The following is a 20167-nucleotide window of genomic DNA, read 5'->3' as shown; positions in this document are numbered from 1 at the left end:
TGCAAGTGTTGCTGTGGCACAGTGAACCTGAGCCCATGCTGATGAGAGAACTCTATATGTACACGTAGGTACGTGTCCTGAATATTCAGAGATACCATAAAGTCCCCGGGTTCCAAACATCGGATGATGGAGCATGGTGGACTCCTCTTGAGTCCAGGCACCCTTAGAATCTGATTCAGGGATTTGAGACAGAGGATAGGCAAATGAGGACCAGTCGGCCACTGCTCCAGAAAGAAAGTAGAGCAACCAGTCCTTCGCTGAGATAGTGAGGCTGGCCGAACTAGCTCTGCTTACCGCAAAGACTGTACAGCTTTCTGGATTTGTAAGCCCCTGATCGGGTCAGAAGAAGGGCCCATGTAACAACACCTGTGAGGAGGCCAACTGAGCAATGAGAGGTCGTACCCATGAGAGATTACAACTCCTACCCAAGCATCTGTGGTGACTTGACACCAGCAGTGGGTGAAGTGAGAAAGTTGGCATCTCACTCTGGAATCCCCCAGATGTAGACCTGTCCCATCAGACTGAAGGTTTATCCTTAGGCTTAGAAGCAGGGTCGTCTGGAAGTCAAGGTCTGCTCGGTACTGGAAATGGTGGCCCTCGTGGAGGCCGACAGCCTAGGAAAAAACAAGCCTTTAGGCTGACCCTGAGGACCAAAAGACTTAACAGATTTAGGGCCTGGTTCAGAGCTGAACGCTCTGACCAGAGCGCTCGCTCTGAATCCGGGCCGTCCCAGCTAAATTTGGAGCGGCCTCCTGGCCGCTCGCATAGCTGTGGGTGACCACCCACAGCTTATGCGAGCGGCCAAAAAGATGGTCGCGATGGTCAAAGACCATCGCGACCATCGGACTTGCGACGAGACCCTGCACTAGGGTCTCGCTTCTGCAAGCCCAGGAGTGATTTTGGCTCTATCAGAGCCAAAATCACTCCCACTGACATCATTACTGATGTCAGTGGGGCCGGACTCAGACGGTAGGCGTTCCCATGGGAACGCCTCCGTCTGGCAGTCACGCCCCCGGCACGCCCACCAAAGGGGGCGAGCTGCCAATCAACATCGACAGCACGCCCCCTTTGGTGCGAGACCCGGGGGGCGACGGAGAGCCCGTCGCTACCTGGGTCTCGCGCATGCGCACGACGGAGCTCCCTCCATCGTGCGCATGCGCAGTGGGGCAACATCGACCCGTTTGCGAGCGTCCTTTGCTCGCGAACGGGTCTGAATGACCCCCTTAGTCCGATTGTAGTGGGAGTAGCTAAAGACGGTATCTTCCCATTAGTGATACTGCCAATGATGCAACAATCTTGTCAAGGTCATGACCAAACAAGATCTTCCCCATAGAAGGTATCTGAACCTCTGCTTTCCCAGAGCGCAGCCATATAGGGTATTGCGGCGGATATAGTCGCAGCCGAAACCCTGAAGGTTAGAAGACTAGTGGCAAGAGACATCTAAACCCCAGACTTGTTGGAGGGGAAAACTGTTACAAATGCATCAGCCCAGTATGCAATAGCATTAACCAACCATGCGACGGCTCTGATAGGACGGGCAACAGCCCCTGAAAGCGAGAATATTGATTTCAGGTAAAGTTACCACCTACGGATCCGTAAAATCCGTCCAGGCAGGAATGGGAGCGTATTACCGCCTGTTGTGACACCTTGTATCTGGCGACAGCCAGACTCCTGACGTGAATAAAAATATTTTTATTGCTGTAGTTTGTGCACGTGTATGTTTTATTATTATTATTATTATTATTATTATTGCAAAGCAGCATTACATGTTATATATAAACATTTAGAAGAAAACAGAGCTCTCAATATTTAATCGGAGAGCAAGAAAATATTTTCTCTATGCTGAAAAGCGATTCAGATGTTCTCAATCTATTTTCCAATTAATGTGATGCCTGGAGGTATTTAAGAAGGTACCAATGGCTTTGGTACTCAGTCTTGAGAAAGTCCCGGTGTTTGACGGGACGAAACGAGGTCCAGACTATTACCTTGATCGTGTATTCCACTGCAACCTTCAGAGACTCGCCAGAAGATTACCGGATTATCCGACCGCCAACCGCATACAGCTCACCGCTGACTGCGCTTGCGGCAACCTGTAATTCCTCTGGCAGCGGCTCCACTCAGCCAGACACAAGCAGAGCCAGGACGGACAAAAAGCGTGGATAAATAAACTAAGCATTTACATCATTGCGGTCACCACTCGCACACTGGGACGCCAGTAGTGAGAATTGTTTTCAGCAGAACTTTCTGCTAACACACACTTGTGTTACTACCGTAATTGACAGTGGAAGTGTTTCTACTAATGCCACATGAATAGATACATTGTATTGTGGAACTCATCTATTCTAGATACATCTGTATCACAAATATCTCAAGTTATCTCAATGATAAATGGCTATACTGCTATCTTATCTATATGTGATTTCAATTAATTTTAATATATTTATATTTTTTTACAATTGCATTCTGATTTTATATTGTCATCACTTCATATGTTAATTATTTAATTATGTACTTATATGTAATACATTTTTACGATTTATTACAAGCCTTCTGTTCCTTAACAGATAGCAAACCTTGTCATTATTGCATAAATTACAGATTAAATTCACAGTGCTTAGCGCAGTATACTTTGCGTTTCTCTATTTTAGCAAAGACTGTGGTCTCCAGGGTTCTAACTAAACCCGTTATACTTTCAGCAAGAACTGATTTCAATTCAATTTAATACAAAAGAGTGCCAGGTTCCTACAGTGACCACACTGCAGGCTATATTATTTGGGATTCATATGCTGTTAATACAGTGTAGCTGGAGAAAGTAACCATCGCAATGTTCAGTAGAAGTAAATGTTTCAGTTAGACAGAATATAGACAGTCTATATAGAGTCAAAAGCAGGTGATGCACCTGATCGGCGTTTTACTCACCCCTCTATGCTGGAAACTGAAAGCTCCTTCTGTCCCTTCCGGTAATTCAGGAGGGGGGTCCGTATGGGCGCCAGTCCCAAAGTATGAGAAACAGGCTTTTCGCTCTTTCTATGTAAACAAGCGCAGCCTAATGTAAAGTGAAGGGGGTCCGTATCGGCTCCAGTCGCAATCCGGGCTGTCCGCTCTTGGTCATTATCGGCAAATTTGTTTAAAATGTCGTCCAGTGTGTACGCAGAGAGTGCGCTCCACTAGGTTTGTGGTAATAAAATGTCTTGTTTAATTTCTTCTGTAAGGGCAAGTATTTCTTAGAAGATCCCACTGGAGCAGTGCAGCTTAATCTCGGCAAAGCAATATCCTTTCAATCTTCTCTCTTTATTTATTTTCTTTTCAGATTCACAATTAAAGCAAAGATTGCAACCTTTTATTCTGTGACATTGTCCTATATTTCTTGGATTGTTTTTTTGCAGTGTCTTTGTTCATCAATTTTAAATGGATGTGGAGGTGGGGGGGTGAGCATGAGGACCAACCTGTAGCTGCAGTACCTGTCTCGCTCACACTGACATCTGTTCTCAGCCAGGACAGTAAGGCCAGCATTGGTGCTGCAGGGTCCAGCAGTCTCCGGGGCTCCCTGACAGGTGCTGATGGAGCTTTAAGAGATTTCCCAGTGTTGTACAATTTCCCGATAAGTGTATCTAATAGTTCTAAAACCCCCTTGGTAGCGGCCCATTACCTGGAGTAGTTATTATGCTCACTAATGGATTGCCTGGTATACACTGTGCTCATATCTGTTAGAGCTGGGTGTTGATGAGCCGACATTGCATTTAGTACGCCATCTGAGCGTCGTATGTTATATGATGGTATACACTTTTGGAGCTTTCTAAATTTAGTGAGATCATGTCATTTTTTTTTAGTTATTTTCTTCCGATTTTCCCACTGCAAGCCTGTTTAGCTCTCATTTTAGTTATTTGCCAATTTTATTGTTCACACTTCTATTTTATTTCAATATGTTAATATTCAATAAGTTGAATGAAAAAAATGTTTCTTTAACACTTCATTGCACCAGTTCCACAGCGGCCTGTACACAGAGTCTTGTTTTGTTCTAGCAGAAGGTAATGTCACAGCCCATTCTGAGCTATTTTTGTCTGTAACATTGTTAAATAAATGTGTGACGTGTGTGTTTTGCGCTCTGTTCTTTCCAGGCTGGTATGAAGACAAAGTATTTCATGTAAATGCTTTTGGGTTCCCGCCCACCGAACCCTCCAGCACAACACGGTAAAGAGTGTTTTTATTTCTTACGTTGCACTATCTCTGTCTTTCAATTAAAGGTTAGAAATACTGCGAGTAACTCAGACAGCCCAGCAGGCAAAATCCATCTGAACTTCTAATTTTATTTATAATTGATTATTTAATATATTTTACTATCCTGACACATGCAACTTTAGGCTGCTGTGCATTCTTCCTCCCTCTGCAGAAGATTCAGAGGTTACAGTAAAGGGCACTGTTGGAGACATCTTCACCAACAGTGCATGAGATCATGGTGCTGTCTCTTAACGGAGGCAAATTCTGTGGGTGGGAAACAGGTCCATGTCACACATTTCACGTACAGTCTTGCCCTGAAGGTGAGGGACGGTAGTGGATAGATCCCCTTCAGTAGATGTACCCTGACGTCATCAGTTACTTTCCATGTGGACATAGAGGGGGACTAGTAACCTGTGGCGAGCGAAGCGAGGCAAACGAAGCGAGTCTGCAAGGGTACATATTTATTCTTTTGGTGGCCTTTATGGGCATGGAACCGCTTTTTTGCCCTAACTCAGTGTCACTTCCAGGTACAACTACTGAAGGGGATCTATACACAACCGGTGAGGGACTGATGTGGTGGCTTGATACCTATAACTTATCCAGGGATTGCACAGCTGGTTACCAATGGGGGGGCAGGGGTCTGCAGGAATGCAGTTTGCAGGGACCACTGATCCACATGCAGGAACTTGTAGAAATTAACATAACCCTTCAAGGTTGTTGCAGAGCCAGACCATCTCCCCACTGTGCTTATGGTGTAGGTATAGATGATCCTAAACTGGGCAATAGTATGTCGCACTATGAGGGGAATTCAATTAGAGGCGAAAAGCCATATTCGCCTGTTTTTTTGTGAAAAATTTGCCTAAAAAAAATTCGCCAAATTCAATTCCAGGACAATTTCGCCTAAGTGGAAACAATTCTCCAAAAATGATTCTCCAATCAATAGCTGGTGAAAAGAAATGCAAAATCTTTATTTTGGGGTGCAAACGTGGGGACACAACTCAGACCCCTTGGGACAGCCCCCCAAAGGACAAATATGCAAAAAAAACAGAAACTAAAACCTAAGAACACCCCAAAAAAGACATATAATTTTTGGGGTGTAAATTTAAAAAGTGGGGGGATAAACATTAAAAGTAGTGAAAAAGACTTCTTGGGGATCCACAAGTATGGGTCAGGTGTTTTTGGGATTGCAGGTGCATGCAGCAGGTGGATTTTTCACGTTTTTTAAAAGTTCACTTTAGAGACATAAAAACATGCTTGCACCCATTTTCAAGCACCCCAAATTTGACAGGAATTCTTATTTTCACCAAAAACTACAGCTTTATGCCATTCTTCACCACTTTTACAAAAACGCTAATAGCAAGCAATTTACACAACTTAAGTACACAAAATAGCTTTATTAGGGTTATTAGTACACATCTATACTGATTCCCTATGTTAGTGCATCTTTTTCTGGGGTACAGACTGATTTCCCCAGTTCTTTCAATACTTTTCACCTGTTCCGTATTCGCCTGTTTCCGTGTTCCCTGTTTTGCAATTGAATTAGGCGAAAAGCAGGGACGAGCACGGAATAAATTCGCCTCTGAAACAGGCGAATGAAGCGAACAGTCGGACAGGCGAAAACTTTGCCTCTAATTGAATATGGCTCTATTTGCTTGATAAATGACCACCTTGGAAATTTAAATGGCAGACTTCCTCTGCTGCTGTACTTTTGATCTGACTGACTGGAGTTCTTCATCCTGGGGACTCCCCCTAGTGTGGCTCATGTCCTTAAGACTGAACCACATAGTACCACTTTATTGTGCTACATGGAAGGTTTAACACACATTCCAGATGGGCATAATGATGATCCCCTGGACCTTGTCTTTCAGTTGGCAGCATGTAATTTTGAGTTCACGTCCATACTTGCTAACAGCTTGTGAACAGTGCTTTTTGCCCAGCTATTATGTGCAGTAGGGTGCTTCTTCACCTAAACCTCAAAGATCTCACCTTGATGGTGTGGCATTAAAACTGTGATTCTCATGAGACAGGGTTTGTCTGGAAACCGATCAGACAATGGTGTAATCAGAGAGCTCTTTGCTCTTGCGCATATTACAGAGTATGGGACACCTGTGTGTGTTAATGCATTCATCACAATAGTCCTCACAGACACTTTCAGCCTCGCCCACCTTTTGTCTTTTCTGCCTGTTGGTTATGCCTGCAGACTGGCTCTCCTCCCACAAGATCATGGCTTACTGCACGCCTGTACGTAGTAAGAAAGTCATTTCTTGTCCTGAAGGCACAGGACTTCAGTTGATATATTGTGCAAAGTGACTACATGGGCTTCAATACACATCTTCATCGAACTTGACAGAATGTGCATCGTTTGAAGGAAACTTTGGCAAGGTGGTGGTGGTGCACATGATGCTGGCTGGATTACCACCCCTGGAATATCGGATGCCCCAGTGTTGGTCTGTGTCTACCTTATCTACTCAGATTATTTTATCTCAGATTTTCTGTAAATTCATTTGAGAATAAAGACTTCCGCAGCCTGTGATGTCACTCCTGCTCAGACATGGTTATCACTCCGCACTTTGATTCTTATTTAAATCATGACTTTCCTATTCATGGTGTACATAATATGAAACCTGAGCCCACTGGCTGGTGTAGGGAGTTACATAGAGATACACGGGGCCTTTTTTCATTTGTCAGTGAGCTGCCTTCTACGTAACCCCAGCATTATACTGTATACATCATTTGGCCATAGAGGATATCATTTACCAGTAGATAAAATTCCTGTCTTCTGCTGCGCCTGGAATATTAACCATTAAACGAATCCCGTTGAAGCTGCTAAGATAGCCACGTTGCACACGTCAGAAACCATGCTTTCTGCTAGCTCGATAAAAGCTTACTCGATATTGAAGCTCTTTCTCTGCTGAAGGACGAGCTTCCGTGTAGCCTCACCCTAAAGCATATTTATATTCTAGCTAGAGAACATGATGTGTAATAACTGATTTTGTCAGAGTCTCACAAACGTCTGCCCTGTCTACATTGATCAATAGCCTGCGCACGGTTGTTTGTGATCTGCGCATATTGACTGCCCAAAATAACAAGTCCCTATCTGTCATTAATACATTTGCTTGGATACTCGGAGGAAGAGGAGAGTCTAGATTTATCAGTCAAATAGGAAAATAGTTTAAACTGATCTGGTTACGAATTTAAGTACCCCCCTGGTTTTGGAAGGGTTAAAGTACCATTGTGCAGTGCTGTGTTATGGTGCCTAGGCGTGGGGTACCACATTGTCTTGGTAAGTTATCTATCTGTAAGATTCGGGTAACTGGTTGTACTAACTATGTACAGTATAAAAAATATAGTTAAATAAAACGGTATCAAGTCAGAAGAAAAGAGCAACGTGCATTGTCTTGAAAAGTGAATTCACATCTCTTTAGCATCCCGTTACCGTGGACTGCACAATATTTTTGCCCATTCAACATTCCGTTAAGATGATGGACACCAGCTGCTGATATGCATCCCCAGATCATAATCTTCACAGGATGGTGCACAGACAGGTGGATGTCCTCCGGGCGATATTCTTCATGTGAAAAATGTCTCACGTGGGGACTTGCACGGTTTCCAAATAGACACAAATGACTTTTATCAGAGGAAATAACTTCTCGTCATTGTTAGCTTTAGCCCAGGTGAGTCGGCGCATTATTTGGCATTTTATCAGCTGTGGCCTTTTTCTCGCTTTACAGCCTCTCAGACCAACTGCTGGCAAACGCTCTATAGTCCGTACACGTGCAGACATCAGCCATTGTGACAAATGTTCTGGGGACGTGAGGTGCCTATCTGCAAGACAGATGCGCCAAAGAACCTTATCTTGACGTTCCATTGTTTTACTTGGGCACCCTGATCATGGAAGAAAGTTTTGTTTTTTTTTCCTTTTTGATTTGTTGATGATTTTTTTTCAATATTCCTGGGAGACATGTCTTGTTCTGCTAGAATATATGGTTTGAAGGTGATTTTCCTTGTCAAGCTTGAAAGATAGCTTCATTGTTAGGGTAGGATACGGGATACTAGTAACCCTTACCTAACCCTCCCCACCTTTCCCACAGCCTAACCCTCCCCTCCCTCAGCCTAACCCTCCCCCCCGCAGCCTAACCCTCCCTCAGCCTAATCTGACTGACTGGCTGAGAGGAGAGATACTTTGCAGTGGTACCTTATTAATCTGCCACACAGATGTATTTTGTAAAGGGAACACTGTGTTATAGATGAGCTTCCTGAGCTTTGTTAGTCTATGTGGATTGCACCTTTTTTAAATTTAATACCGTATTTAGATGCAGTGTTTTGGTGGGATTCCCCTTAAAGTTAGAAACGATAATTAATTTCACAATTTTGCATTCTTAGGGCATATTATGGCAGTATGAATTTCTTTGGCGGGCCCTCTGCGACGTCCGTGAAAGCTTCTGTAAAACTGAAACAGCTGGAGGAAGAAAATGAAGACGCCATGTTTGTGTTTTTGTCTGATCTCTGGTTGGACCAGGTGGAAGTGATTGAGAAGCTTCATACCATGTTTTCAGGTATCTGCAGAACTCTATACCGCCGCTTTCTTGAGTGCATTAAACTGGCGCTCTCCAAAATAGAACATAACTTTTACTATTTCACAGAGCAACATGACCATTGCTTTCCTACAGGGGTCAACAAACCTGACCTTCAGGTAACCATGGGGCCTGACTCCTAGGCCTTGCCTTGCAAGTGATATGACGTTTGTCCTTCTCCAAACCCTTCTGTGTCATGCTAGGAGGACCAGGACTAGTATACACTGCAGCAGAGAGCTCTCTACTGCGACCACCAACACCAGTGTCTAATTGACACACTATAATGCCAATGGTAACGGCCCAGCATTCCAAAACACAGAGGGGAATTCATGAAGCAGCCTCACACTCAGTGGTGGCATGTTACCAATGCGAGAGGACCTGGTGCTTGTGAAGCTTCTCTCTGAGTAAATGCACTGCCAAATGGGAGGCACTAATGATTGGATGGCTGGATAAGGAGGGGTTAATGATTGATGCAAGGTGTACTGATTGATGGGTGAGGTTGGGAGTAATGAGGATGAGTGTGTTGATTGTTAATTATGATTATAGTTACAAAATGACGGGGGCAAGGTAATGATGATGAGGAAGGTTTGACAGGAGCATGATGATACTGAGGAGAGGGGTGAATGGGTTTGAGGAGTGAATGCATGGAGAGATGGGGGGGAGGGCGACGGGTACTATTTACCCGGGCCTGTCGGAGGGGCCTGGGTCCTCCAGTCCAAACCCCCACCACTGCCGGTACTTTACCTCAGGCAGGAAGAGAGAGGACTGACTGCTGTCACGCTGTGTGTTGGGCTATGTAATGTGCAGGGGGTAGCACTTGGCGCCCGTACATCAGCGTCCCCCTGTGCAGCACGCACTGACGCAAACTTGTTTTTTTTTTTTTTGAAAGAAGGGGGTCTGGCCACACCTCCCCAGGTTGGACACGCCCCCTCCCTGTACCTGGGCCCGACAGAGCTGTTGGCAGCCCTGAGTTCATGGACGTGATTGGGGGGTATTTCAAGATAAGGATTGAGGTGGAGATAGAAGGGATATTATGTGGATTGAAGGGGGGGTGTTCATGTCCATTTTAAAAAATAAAACATGCAAAGTAAGCTCTCGCATAGGGGTGCTATGAAATCATTAGTATAGAGCTACACTGAAGTCTCTGTGAGAAAAGTAAGCAGCTCACTATTACTAGACTATAGTACAAACATTTATATATACGCTGTTTGGCCATTTTCTTTCTAACAAAAAAAAAAATAGTGTCATTTGAGCTATTGGAACATATGTATATCATTATTTGTAGCATGTTCTGTATACAGAAAAGAAGATGACAGGGTAATTACATCTGCTCTGGCATCAGTATTAATAGGATGCTCCGGGGAACTCATTTCTGGATCTATTCAACACCGCACTGAATGGAACCTCCCCCATTGTATTCAAAATGACAAAACTTTATGCAGTGAGACAGTATAATTTTGTTGATGCTTCGCTGTCATTGTCTTTTCAGGTTACTCCACAGCGCCTCCGACCTGCTTCATCTTTTGTGGCAACTTTTCTTCAGCACCATACGGGAAAAATCAAATTAAAGCGCTAAAAGGTATAGTTATATCTCTGGGAAAGTAGCAGTGGGTTAGGCAATAGGCAGCACGTTTGGGCCTTACTGTGGCTATTTTTGGATTATGTTGCCAATCTTAATGATCATAATCAGATCAAAAAGCCTCAGCAAACGACATAAAATAATAATTTGTTTACATAGTGTTCAATCTAGGCCCGGTGCCGGACCTAGAGAATGGACACATCTGCACGCAAATAGGGGGCGTGTCTTTAAGACGTGTCCCCTTTTTGTCACTCTTGGCACTTACGGACATGAGCCCGGCATCCATTCACTGGCGGTGACTGTTACACCGCAGTTTTCCCCACTCAAGGGACACTGCGACCTGCGGGTCAGGACAACACCCGCAGGCTGTTTCAGCGAGACGCCACGCCGGAGGGCAGGGTGTTTTTGTTCGCCCCGCTAAAACAGCCTAGCGGGAACGCTATTTACAGCTGGTCGACAAATCTCACTATGTATTTTATATCATGTGGCAATGGCTTGGAGCGCATGGTGGTTACATGATCACAGTGAATGAACAGAAATGTGTAAACACTCAGTAGGACATTTACATTAGGCAAATATTGTGATGATAATGGCCATTTTACCTGCCTGCGGCCGGGAAGGTATAAACGTTTTAGCTTTAGCAAACTCTGGCATTGTGTTATAAAACACACATTGTACCGGGCATTAAAGTATATGTGTTCTATATCTTGGTTACATGAGGGTGAGCGTATACAGTACTCCATAGAAACTAGTAAAACAGGTTTTCATCTCTCCCTGTTGCCATTCAGACTCGTTTAAGAATCTAGCAGATGTGGTATGCGAGTACCCGAACATACACAAAAGGTAATTTAAAAATAAAATAATAATTTGGTTCAACTTTATTCACTTTGAGTTCTAGACTCGTACACTTCTATGTTTTGATTCTCTTTTTATGTTAACAAAGCTCATACAAATGCATGCAGCTACATAAAGTTCTCTTTTTCAATAATATTTGTCTTGTTTCATGTTAACAGCAGCCGTTTTGTGTTCGTACCCGGTCCTGAGGACCCTGGGCCCAGTTTCATTTTGCCAAGGTACATTCACGTTCTGTATAGTATATGACTGTTGATTAATATATTTATTTTCTAATAGACTTGTAAGACTTGTTTGTTTAGAATAATTACTTGTTTTGCCCGTTCTTTTACGCTTATCGTGTAAGTGGTCCGAGATCTTTCTGATAGCAGGTAGGTTAATGTCTTTATTTCTTCCAGACCTCCTATTGCAGAACATATTACGGAGGAATTTAGGCGACGAGTGCCTTTCTCCATTTTCACTACAAATCCATGCAGGTGTGTATCAGGAATGGCTCAAGTCTAAATGTATTTGCTGCTATCATTTGTCGTTGCTATATACAGCATTTATGTAATGGCAATATTGTACACAGTTCTACGCATTTACTAATAGGTGCAAGTACAGTTGCGCCTTGCTATGAAGTACTGTGCCCCTTGCTATGAAGTACTGTGCCCCTTGCTATGAAGTACTGTGCCCCTTGCTATGAAGTACTGTGCCCCTTGCTATGAAGTACTGTGCCCCTTGCTATGAAGTACCGTGCCCCTTGCTATGAAGTACCGTGCCCCTTGCTATGAAGTACTGTGCCCCTTGCTATGAAGTACTGTGCCCCTTGCTATGAAGTAGTGTGCCCCTTGCTATGAAGTACTGTGCCCCTTGCTATGAAGTACTGTGCCCCTTGCTATGAAGTACTGTGCTCCTTGCTATGAAGTTCTGTGCCCCTTGCTATGAAGTTCTGTGCCCCTTGCTATGAAGTTCTGTGCCCCTTGCTATCAAGTACTGTGCCCCTTGCTATGAAGTACTGTGCCCCTTGCTATGAAGTACTGTGCGCCTTGCTATGAAGTACTGTGCCCCTTGGCTATTTGGGAATAAAACTACTGTTTCAGGAGAACGTGTTTCCTCATCTGACAGAATTGCAGGTTTTCTGTCCTCTTCGTATAACTGACACATTGGAACAATAGGAAACAGTTCTGCAATAAGCCTGCACCAATGTGGGGGAAGAGGTTGGTATGGGAGGGTTTGTGAAGGGCCAAAGCTTTGTGTAATTATTTTCTTTATAGATCGGAGATCTGTTCATTACAGAGAAATGCTAAACTTAAAATATAACTTAATACGACAGGAAAAGTCATCCTGTAAAATCCGCAGATATTTAACCATTCCTATAAGTTCACCAATGTTAAGTAATTTTATATTTGATGTACAGTGAGGGTAAGCTATTGTTCTGACAGCAGTGTTTCTGGAATAAGGACAACAGAACACAAAATACAAGTTACCATAATATGAATAGGGCACTTTTCTAAAGAACCCATACAGACCATATGCAGGAGGTAGTATACACTGAGGGCCTGATTCATTACGGATCACAGCTGCGATAACGCACGCAGACCCACTGCAAAAATAGGCTAGTGTCTGCAATCGCAGCCCAACATAAGGACGCCCACCTCCCCTTACTCACATCCGTCATAATGTGCAAAACTATCGGTAACATCGAGTACCATCGAAGCCTCACGCACACTTGCACAAGGTCAGACCTTACTCCTTGTGCTCAGACTCAGTTATTTGTCTGCTGGGCCACCCTGTGTGCACTGTAACAGCTGCAGTCCTCCAGCAATTCACCAGTGCAGCCGTTATCCGAATGCTAATTATTATTCTTACACAGATTCAGACATCCTTGTGAAATAGCTATTTTGCATAAAATTGCCTGGAGGTCATATTCATTTGGCCACACTTGTTCAGTATAACATGTTGTTGTCCTCTCTAAGCTTTACTGTCTTTAGAAAGGATCTATTTATACCCCGGGATTTGTGCATGCATCCATCCCAGGTGCGACCCACCTCAGACCCCTTTCAGACTGGCGACCCAACCAGCACTAATGCCGGGTCGATGACGTCACCGCCATCGCTTGGAGATGAGATCATCTGCAAGCGCCGGCTCTCCCTATGCAGTGAACGGGACCCTGGTTACCTGTTAACACCGCACTGCAAGCCGGGTTGAACTCGTGTTCAACCCTGCTCGCTGCCCGAGTTGAAATGTCAGGTTGTTCGACCCAGGATATGTCAACTGGCCCCATTCACACTGCCCAGTAACCCGGGTTGCTGCGCGTTTATGTGCAAAAACCCAGGTTACTTGATGGCAGTGTGAAAGGGGTATAACTTTGTCAGTAAGCTTACTAACAGGCCACAGTTGTGCCAGAGATCCATCTGTCCAAAGGGGCTGGTTCCTGTTTATTATTATTATTATTATTTATTACCAGTTATTTATATAGCGCACACATATTCCGCAGCGCTTTACAGAGCATATTTGGCCATTCACATCAGTCCCTGCCCCAGTGGAGCTTACACTCTATATTCCCTACCACATGTGCACAAACATACACACTAGGGTTAATTTTTGCTGGGACCCAATTAACCTACAAGTAAATTTTTGGCGTGTGGGAGGAAACCGGATTGCCCGGAGGAAACCCACGCAAGCACACGGAGAATATACAAACTCCACACAGGTAGGGCCATGATGGGAAGAACCTACAACCTCAGTACTGTGAGGCAGTAATGCTAACCATTACACGATCTGTGCTGTCTGCCTAGCTTGCGAGAAGTGCAGTGTCTCCCCCACGTTTGCCCAAGTATCATGTACAGCCTTACAGTAATTACTGTTCTTCGTGTTACAGAATTCAGTACTGCACACAGGAAATCGTTGTCTTCCGGGAAGATCTGGTGAATAAAATGTGCAGGAATTGTGTTCGCTTTCCAAGCAGCAGTCTGGATATTCCCAGTCATGTAGGTGATTTGCTAACTTACTACATGTATATCTGGATTTATAGTCTTCACTATAATTCGGTATTTAACATGGCTTTATCTGACATAAAACAATGCAGTGCACAAATGCATCCTGCAAAAATTGGTTTCTGATGACTGTTTATCCAGAACTAGTTTCTGCTTCAATCTGAGTGGTTTTATGTGTGTGACAATAATCGTCAGTTAAGTGGTTAATAACTTTATTTTTTCTCTTTAATCTTTCCTTTTCTAGTTTGTGAAAACCATCCTGTCACAGGGACATCTGACTCCCCTCCCGCTATTTGTCAGCCCCGTGTACTGGGCATATGATTACACTCTGAGATTATATCCTCTGCCTGATCTAGTGGTCATCGCGGATAAATATGATCCATTCTCCGTCACGAATACGGAATGCCTGACTGTCAACCCTGTAAGAGATGCATTCTTTGTTATGCTTCCTGCGGCGGAGAATGTGGGTGGGGTGGGGTGGGGAGGGGGAGATTACCCTGCAACTGTTCACATGCTTACTAGGAAAATATCACCTACAAATCTAGAGCCGTTGATCAGCAGTGCTAATTACATTAACATATCATCAGTCTGTGTTGAGGAAAGGATCAATGGGTGTATACATGGCAAGGCTTTTAAAAAGAATGTCGTATTTCAACAATGGCTTGATCAAATTAGCCTTAATACAATGCTGTCCTGATTGTAGTGTAATAAGCCTGCTCAGGCAGTCCTACAATAAAAGGATTATATTGTTTGGGTGACTAGAGCAGATTATATTTTTGTTTATATACTTTGTGCTCTCTAACCAAGTGACGTCACAGCCGCTGTCTAGGTATGACCATCGATGGTGGAGATTCGATGGTTCTCCCCCATTGATGACTTTGAGGCAGCAAAGTTTTTTTTACTTTTTTCATCCTCATTGGCGAAGGGGGCACGAAGCTTAACCCTGCCAACTGATGCAACACTAATCCCCGCCCCTTCACTAATTGGCCTGCCGTTTCCCATAGCAGGGATGTCCATCGATGGGTGCAAACCATTAATGGTTTCATGCCATCAATGTTGAGCACCATTGGCACCATCTATGGTCATCCCTACCACTAACCCAAGGGGGTAGGGACTCCCAGAGGAGACTGCAATATGTTAGAACCACAATTTTATCATCTCTGTGAAAGGAATCCATCGTATTGTAACATCAGTCCTTCCTAGTGAGGTGGTGTACTACGTTATTTATGTAAACCACATTTACCAACCTGCATAGTGATAATTAGATTGATTTCATTTGGATTATTATTTGGTTTGTAGAAAAATGTGTTTGTAGATATTGATCGAATTAATAGAACATTGACAAGGAGCCTAAAAAGCTAGTTGCAATGGTAAAATAGTTGTGCAATGTTAGAGATAACTCGGGTTATAATTAGGGATGTGCAGGCTCGGATAGGTTCGAGTTTGCACGTTGAGTTCGGATTTTTCCCTCCAAAAAAACGGAACTCAGAAAGAGGCTAAACGTCATCTTACATGGACAAACATCATCATTCCTGGACTTTTGTCCAGGAATGATGATGAAAAATCCGAACTCAACGTGCAAACTCGAACCTATCCGAGCCTGCACATCCCTAGTTATAATGGGCAATTATCCTGACACTGCCGCATGTGGCCACAAGCAATGCGGATGCAGGATAATAATCCGTCAAAATCAATCACTGTCTTTCTGTTCCCCTGGATGGCCTGACAGGAGGCAGAAAGCAGCCATCTTGTCACTGTTTGTGTCAGTGTCAAACTCAATGACGTATGACTTCTGTGAGCACTGTAGAGATTGTACATAGTTCTTATAGTTCCATTGCTCATTTTGCCTTGTTTATGTCACTTTAGGGTTCATTTCCAAAAAGTGGATTTTCCTTCAAGGTTTATTACCCATCTAACAAAACAGCTGAAGACAGGTAATCCTTACTTCCGCCGTACGGAATGTCTGGTTATTTTATTACACAATGTGGTAAATGTTATCTGCTACCTAACTGGCTGAAATGTCTTTCTTAGTCGTCCAATTGGGGGACAATGGGTGATATTTTAGATGGAATTATAAAAACAACTGTTCACCAACCCCAGTAAGTGGCTGTTACTGTACCTTTGCCGCCAGTAATGTCTAGAAAACGTGTAATGGGCATGCTGGCCACAGGGGGACTACAGGAAAACCACCCGCTTGATAGGGTGCTTGCCAGTGATACCAGAGGCTGTGTGAAGTGGAAGAGCTTGGATTTGAATTTGAGCCAGAATGAAATTTTTTATAATTTTTACGAGTATGAAAGAATATAAGATGAGCTAGAATTTCTTGTGCCACGCTGCTGGTGCTAAGGTCAGGGTTGGTAGTCTGTGGCACAGTATAATGTGAAACTTGTCTTCTCTCTTAGGAGTACATTTGCTAAAGGGAGAGTTTTTAGAAGTGGAGAAGTTTCCCATAGCAACCAATCAGATTCTACTTAACATTAATCTAGCACCTTCTAGAAGATAATAGCTAGAATCTGGTTGTTATGGGCAACATCTCCACTTCTAAAAACCTCACGTTGGTAAATATACCCCTTAGAGTGTATTGAGGCGTCTGCGTTGCGAGCACTTTCAAGTGTTACGATTTGCACAGAACAGTACGCTACCTAGAGTTGCCTCAAATACAGGGAAGTTTGATCTGCTGCTGACTTTTATGGTAGTCTAAAGTGGGGATCAAACCAAATAGAAAATCGTGCATGCGCTGTATCCTGGAATTACGCTACAGTCGCTGCATTTGTAAACCGCAGAAAATAGAACTTTACCCATGGAGTTGAGAAGATATCGTCCAAGGAGGGGCATGACCCCCCCAGGCTCTTGCAGCAAACCTGGATCTTTCTGCGGTAATGGGGGTGTGTGAAGATCCTTGTTCTCTAGTCCATTACTATAACAGAGATGTGACAGCTGCAATGGATATTATCGCCCCTGTGCGTATACGACCCCTCATACCACACCGTCAAGCCCCTTAGTTTGACATTAGTGTTAGTGAACTCAAGAAAAGGGGGCATAGACTTGAAATACGATGGAGGAAGACTAACCTGGTAAAGGATAAGTTAACACTAATCAAACATATTGGAGAATATCAATCGACAATCACCCTTAAGAAAACAGAGTTCCTTTCAAATGAGATCAAGGCAGCAAACAATAGGCTAGCTCAGCTATTCCGTACAGCGGAGATGCTTTGCAAGCCAGCATGCCTGCAGCTTGATGAAACCCTCTCCCAGTCAAGATGCAATGAGTTTGCAAAATTCTTTGGAGATAAAGTATCCTCCATCCGGGCTGGAATCCCCACAGTGCCATCAAAGGATTGCCAAACTACCAAGCCTGCCAAGGTAAGCCACCTGTCTCCCTGGAACAGCTTTTACATAATGGATGTAAAAGACATTGCCAAAATTATCAGAATGTTGCGACCCACCACCTGTGATCTGGACCCTGCCTCAACCAAGTTTCTCATAGGGTGTATGGGCATGATTGGCCCTGTAATTGCAAAAATAGTTCAATGCTCTTTGCAAACAGGCATTTTTCCAGAACCACTAAAGGAAACAATTGTTAGACCACTTCTTAAAAAAACAAATTTAGACCCCGACTGCATGACCAACTATAGACCAGTATCAAACCTTCCTTTTCTAGGAAAGGTCATTGAGAAAGTGGTGGCAATGCAACTGGAAACCCGCCTGTCTACCCATGATATTTATGACCCATTCCAGTCAGGATTCAGGAGAAGACATAGCACTGAAACAGCCCTGGTATGTGTGCTTATTGATCTTCTGATGGCAAGAGACAGAGGTGATTGTTCAATCTTAATCCTTCTGGATCTGTCAGCAGCATTTGATACTGTGGACCACAGGATTTTAATTGAGCGCCTGAAAAATGTCTGTGGACTGGATGGCACAGTCCTTAGCTGGTTCAAATAATTTCTGACCGGCAGGTCACAGAGAGTTTCTTCTGGAGTAAACTCTTCATCACCAGTGCCACTTCCATGCGGTGTCCCACAGGGTTCTATACTATCTCCCATGCTTTTTGCAGTATACATGCTACCATTGGGTGAAATAATCAGACGTCATGGCCTGGTCTACCACTGCTATGCAGATGATACACAACTATACCTGTCCTTTGCTCCAGGTACAAATGACCCAATAACAACCCTAAATGGCTGCCTAGCTGAGCTTCAGGAGTGGATGAGTGCCAGTTGGCTGCGACTGAACCCTGATAAAACAAAGGTCCTTATGATAGGTCACAAGTCAGGGCTACAGCATAGCCAACCAACAGGACTTACGCTTGGGGGTTCAGAATTACAAAACACTAAACATGTGCGGAATCTTGGTGTTGTCCTGGATAGTGGCTTGACACGTAAACATCAGGTATCAGCCACAATCAAATCCTCTTTCTTTCATCTGAGGAACATTGCCAGAATCAAGCACTTAATTCCCTCAGAAGATCTGCCTAAAGTCATACATGCATTTATATCATCACGCCTAGACTACTGCAACGCCCTCTACCTCGGTCTCCCAGCAAAAGAATTGCACCGCTTGCAGATGGTACAAAACGCAGCTGCCAGGCTATTAACCAACCAGCCCTGTTCCAGCCACATTATACCCGTTCTCTACTCCCTTCACTGGCTGCCTGTCAGATGGTGAATTGTTTTCAAGATTGACTTACTAACTTACAAAGCCCTACATGACCATGGCCCAAGGTACCTAAAACAGCTTCTAATTTCTTACAGTCTCACTCGATTACTGTGATCCGTTGACGAAGGACTATTAACAGTACCTAGAATCTCCCGGAATTCGTCTGGGAGTCGAGCTTTCAGTTTTGTGGCTCCAACCTTATGGAACTCACTTCCCCCCGCACAGTTCGAGAGGCCTCCACTCTAGAATCCTTTAAAAATAGACTCAAGACTCACCTATTCACACAAGCATTTCACTAATGTCCCTTGTTTAAGCTTATTTTGTACTGTACAGGCAAATGTAAAGCACTTTGAGTTCTTTAGGAGAAAAGCGCTATATAAATAATATTATTATTAAGTCAGGTGGCATCATGAGAAATTGCTCACAAAGGACTTGTTCTCGTATTTATCTGTGATCACGGTGACGGCAGGAAAATCCTCTTTGGCTATATTCAGACAAGCGTTTGAGAAATGTATGTGCACTTTTGATACAGTTAAATGAAATTCATGTGTTAATGCATGTGGGGGGGGGGATATACTGTATTCTGAAATCCTCTGCGCAGTGTTAAGATTGCAGAACACACCAGCGTGAAATATATTCGCTTTATATTATGTATGAAAAGTGCTTTTAAACGAGCTTGGATGTGAGCTTGCTACTTCTGCAACACATGAAATATACACATGAGCAGATAAAATTAGAATGCTATGTTTCTTTGATGAAATAGTATCCATAATGCTGAAACATTAGGAGAAAAGGTGCCCACACACACAGCGATGTGCACACGATGAGCCGATGTGTACGATTTCCCTAGAAACTGTCACCGGCAGCTTTGCACACGATCTCCACACGATTCGGTGTCCAGTCTTCATACGATCTCTCCTGCATCGCATCCTAAATTGTCAGATCTGACGATGCGATGTGCGACCAGCGGGGACTCACATCGTGACCGTGAGTGGGGACTCAAGATTTGGCCATATTTTACATGATCTGTCGTTCCAATGCGTCGGAATCGGCCAGATCGTGTAAAATATCGCTGTGTGTGTGTGGGCACCTTTAGTGTTGTAGTGTATACTGTATATTATATGATATAATGTTTGTACATTTTGTTTTTCAGCAAACTGCAGAATGTTTGATTTTGAATATGAAGATTCCTCTTGGGAAGCGAAGATTTTTAACGTCTTTCTGTAAAAAGTTTTTAGATATGTATTCTGCTTGTATAATATGCTTTGTTAAATTTAGATGTTTTGTAATAAAAATAGTACCTAA

General features: G+C 43.7%; 1 protein-coding gene across 1 annotated transcript in view; it reads left to right on the top strand.

Moving 5' to 3' along the window:
* The window catches only part of POLE2 (DNA polymerase epsilon 2, accessory subunit), a 46703-nt gene extending 26536 nt beyond the window's left edge, over window positions 1-20167 (top strand). The window contains exons 8-19 of the mRNA XM_088455279.1: window positions 3213-3269; window positions 3980-4028; window positions 4119-4191; window positions 8602-8774; window positions 10282-10371; window positions 11160-11214; window positions 11385-11444; window positions 11622-11699; window positions 14087-14195; window positions 14446-14622; window positions 16068-16135; window positions 20016-20167. Of these exons, the coding sequence (XP_088311405.1) occupies window positions 3213-3269; window positions 3980-4028; window positions 4119-4191; window positions 8602-8774; window positions 10282-10371; window positions 11160-11214; window positions 11385-11444; window positions 11622-11699; window positions 14087-14195; window positions 14446-14622; window positions 16068-16135; window positions 20016-20034 (1008 nt within the window). The 3' untranslated portion in view covers window positions 20035-20167. The remainder of the gene's footprint in view (window positions 1-3212; window positions 3270-3979; window positions 4029-4118; window positions 4192-8601; window positions 8775-10281; window positions 10372-11159; window positions 11215-11384; window positions 11445-11621; window positions 11700-14086; window positions 14196-14445; window positions 14623-16067; window positions 16136-20015) is intronic.

Source organism: Taudactylus pleione, unplaced genomic scaffold, assembly GCF_031769625.1.
Source record: "Taudactylus pleione unplaced genomic scaffold, aTauple2 ptg000652l, whole genome shotgun sequence".
Taxonomy (NCBI): Eukaryota; Metazoa; Chordata; class Amphibia; order Anura; family Myobatrachidae; genus Taudactylus; species Taudactylus pleione.
This window is presented reverse-complemented; position numbering and strand designations above follow the sequence as displayed.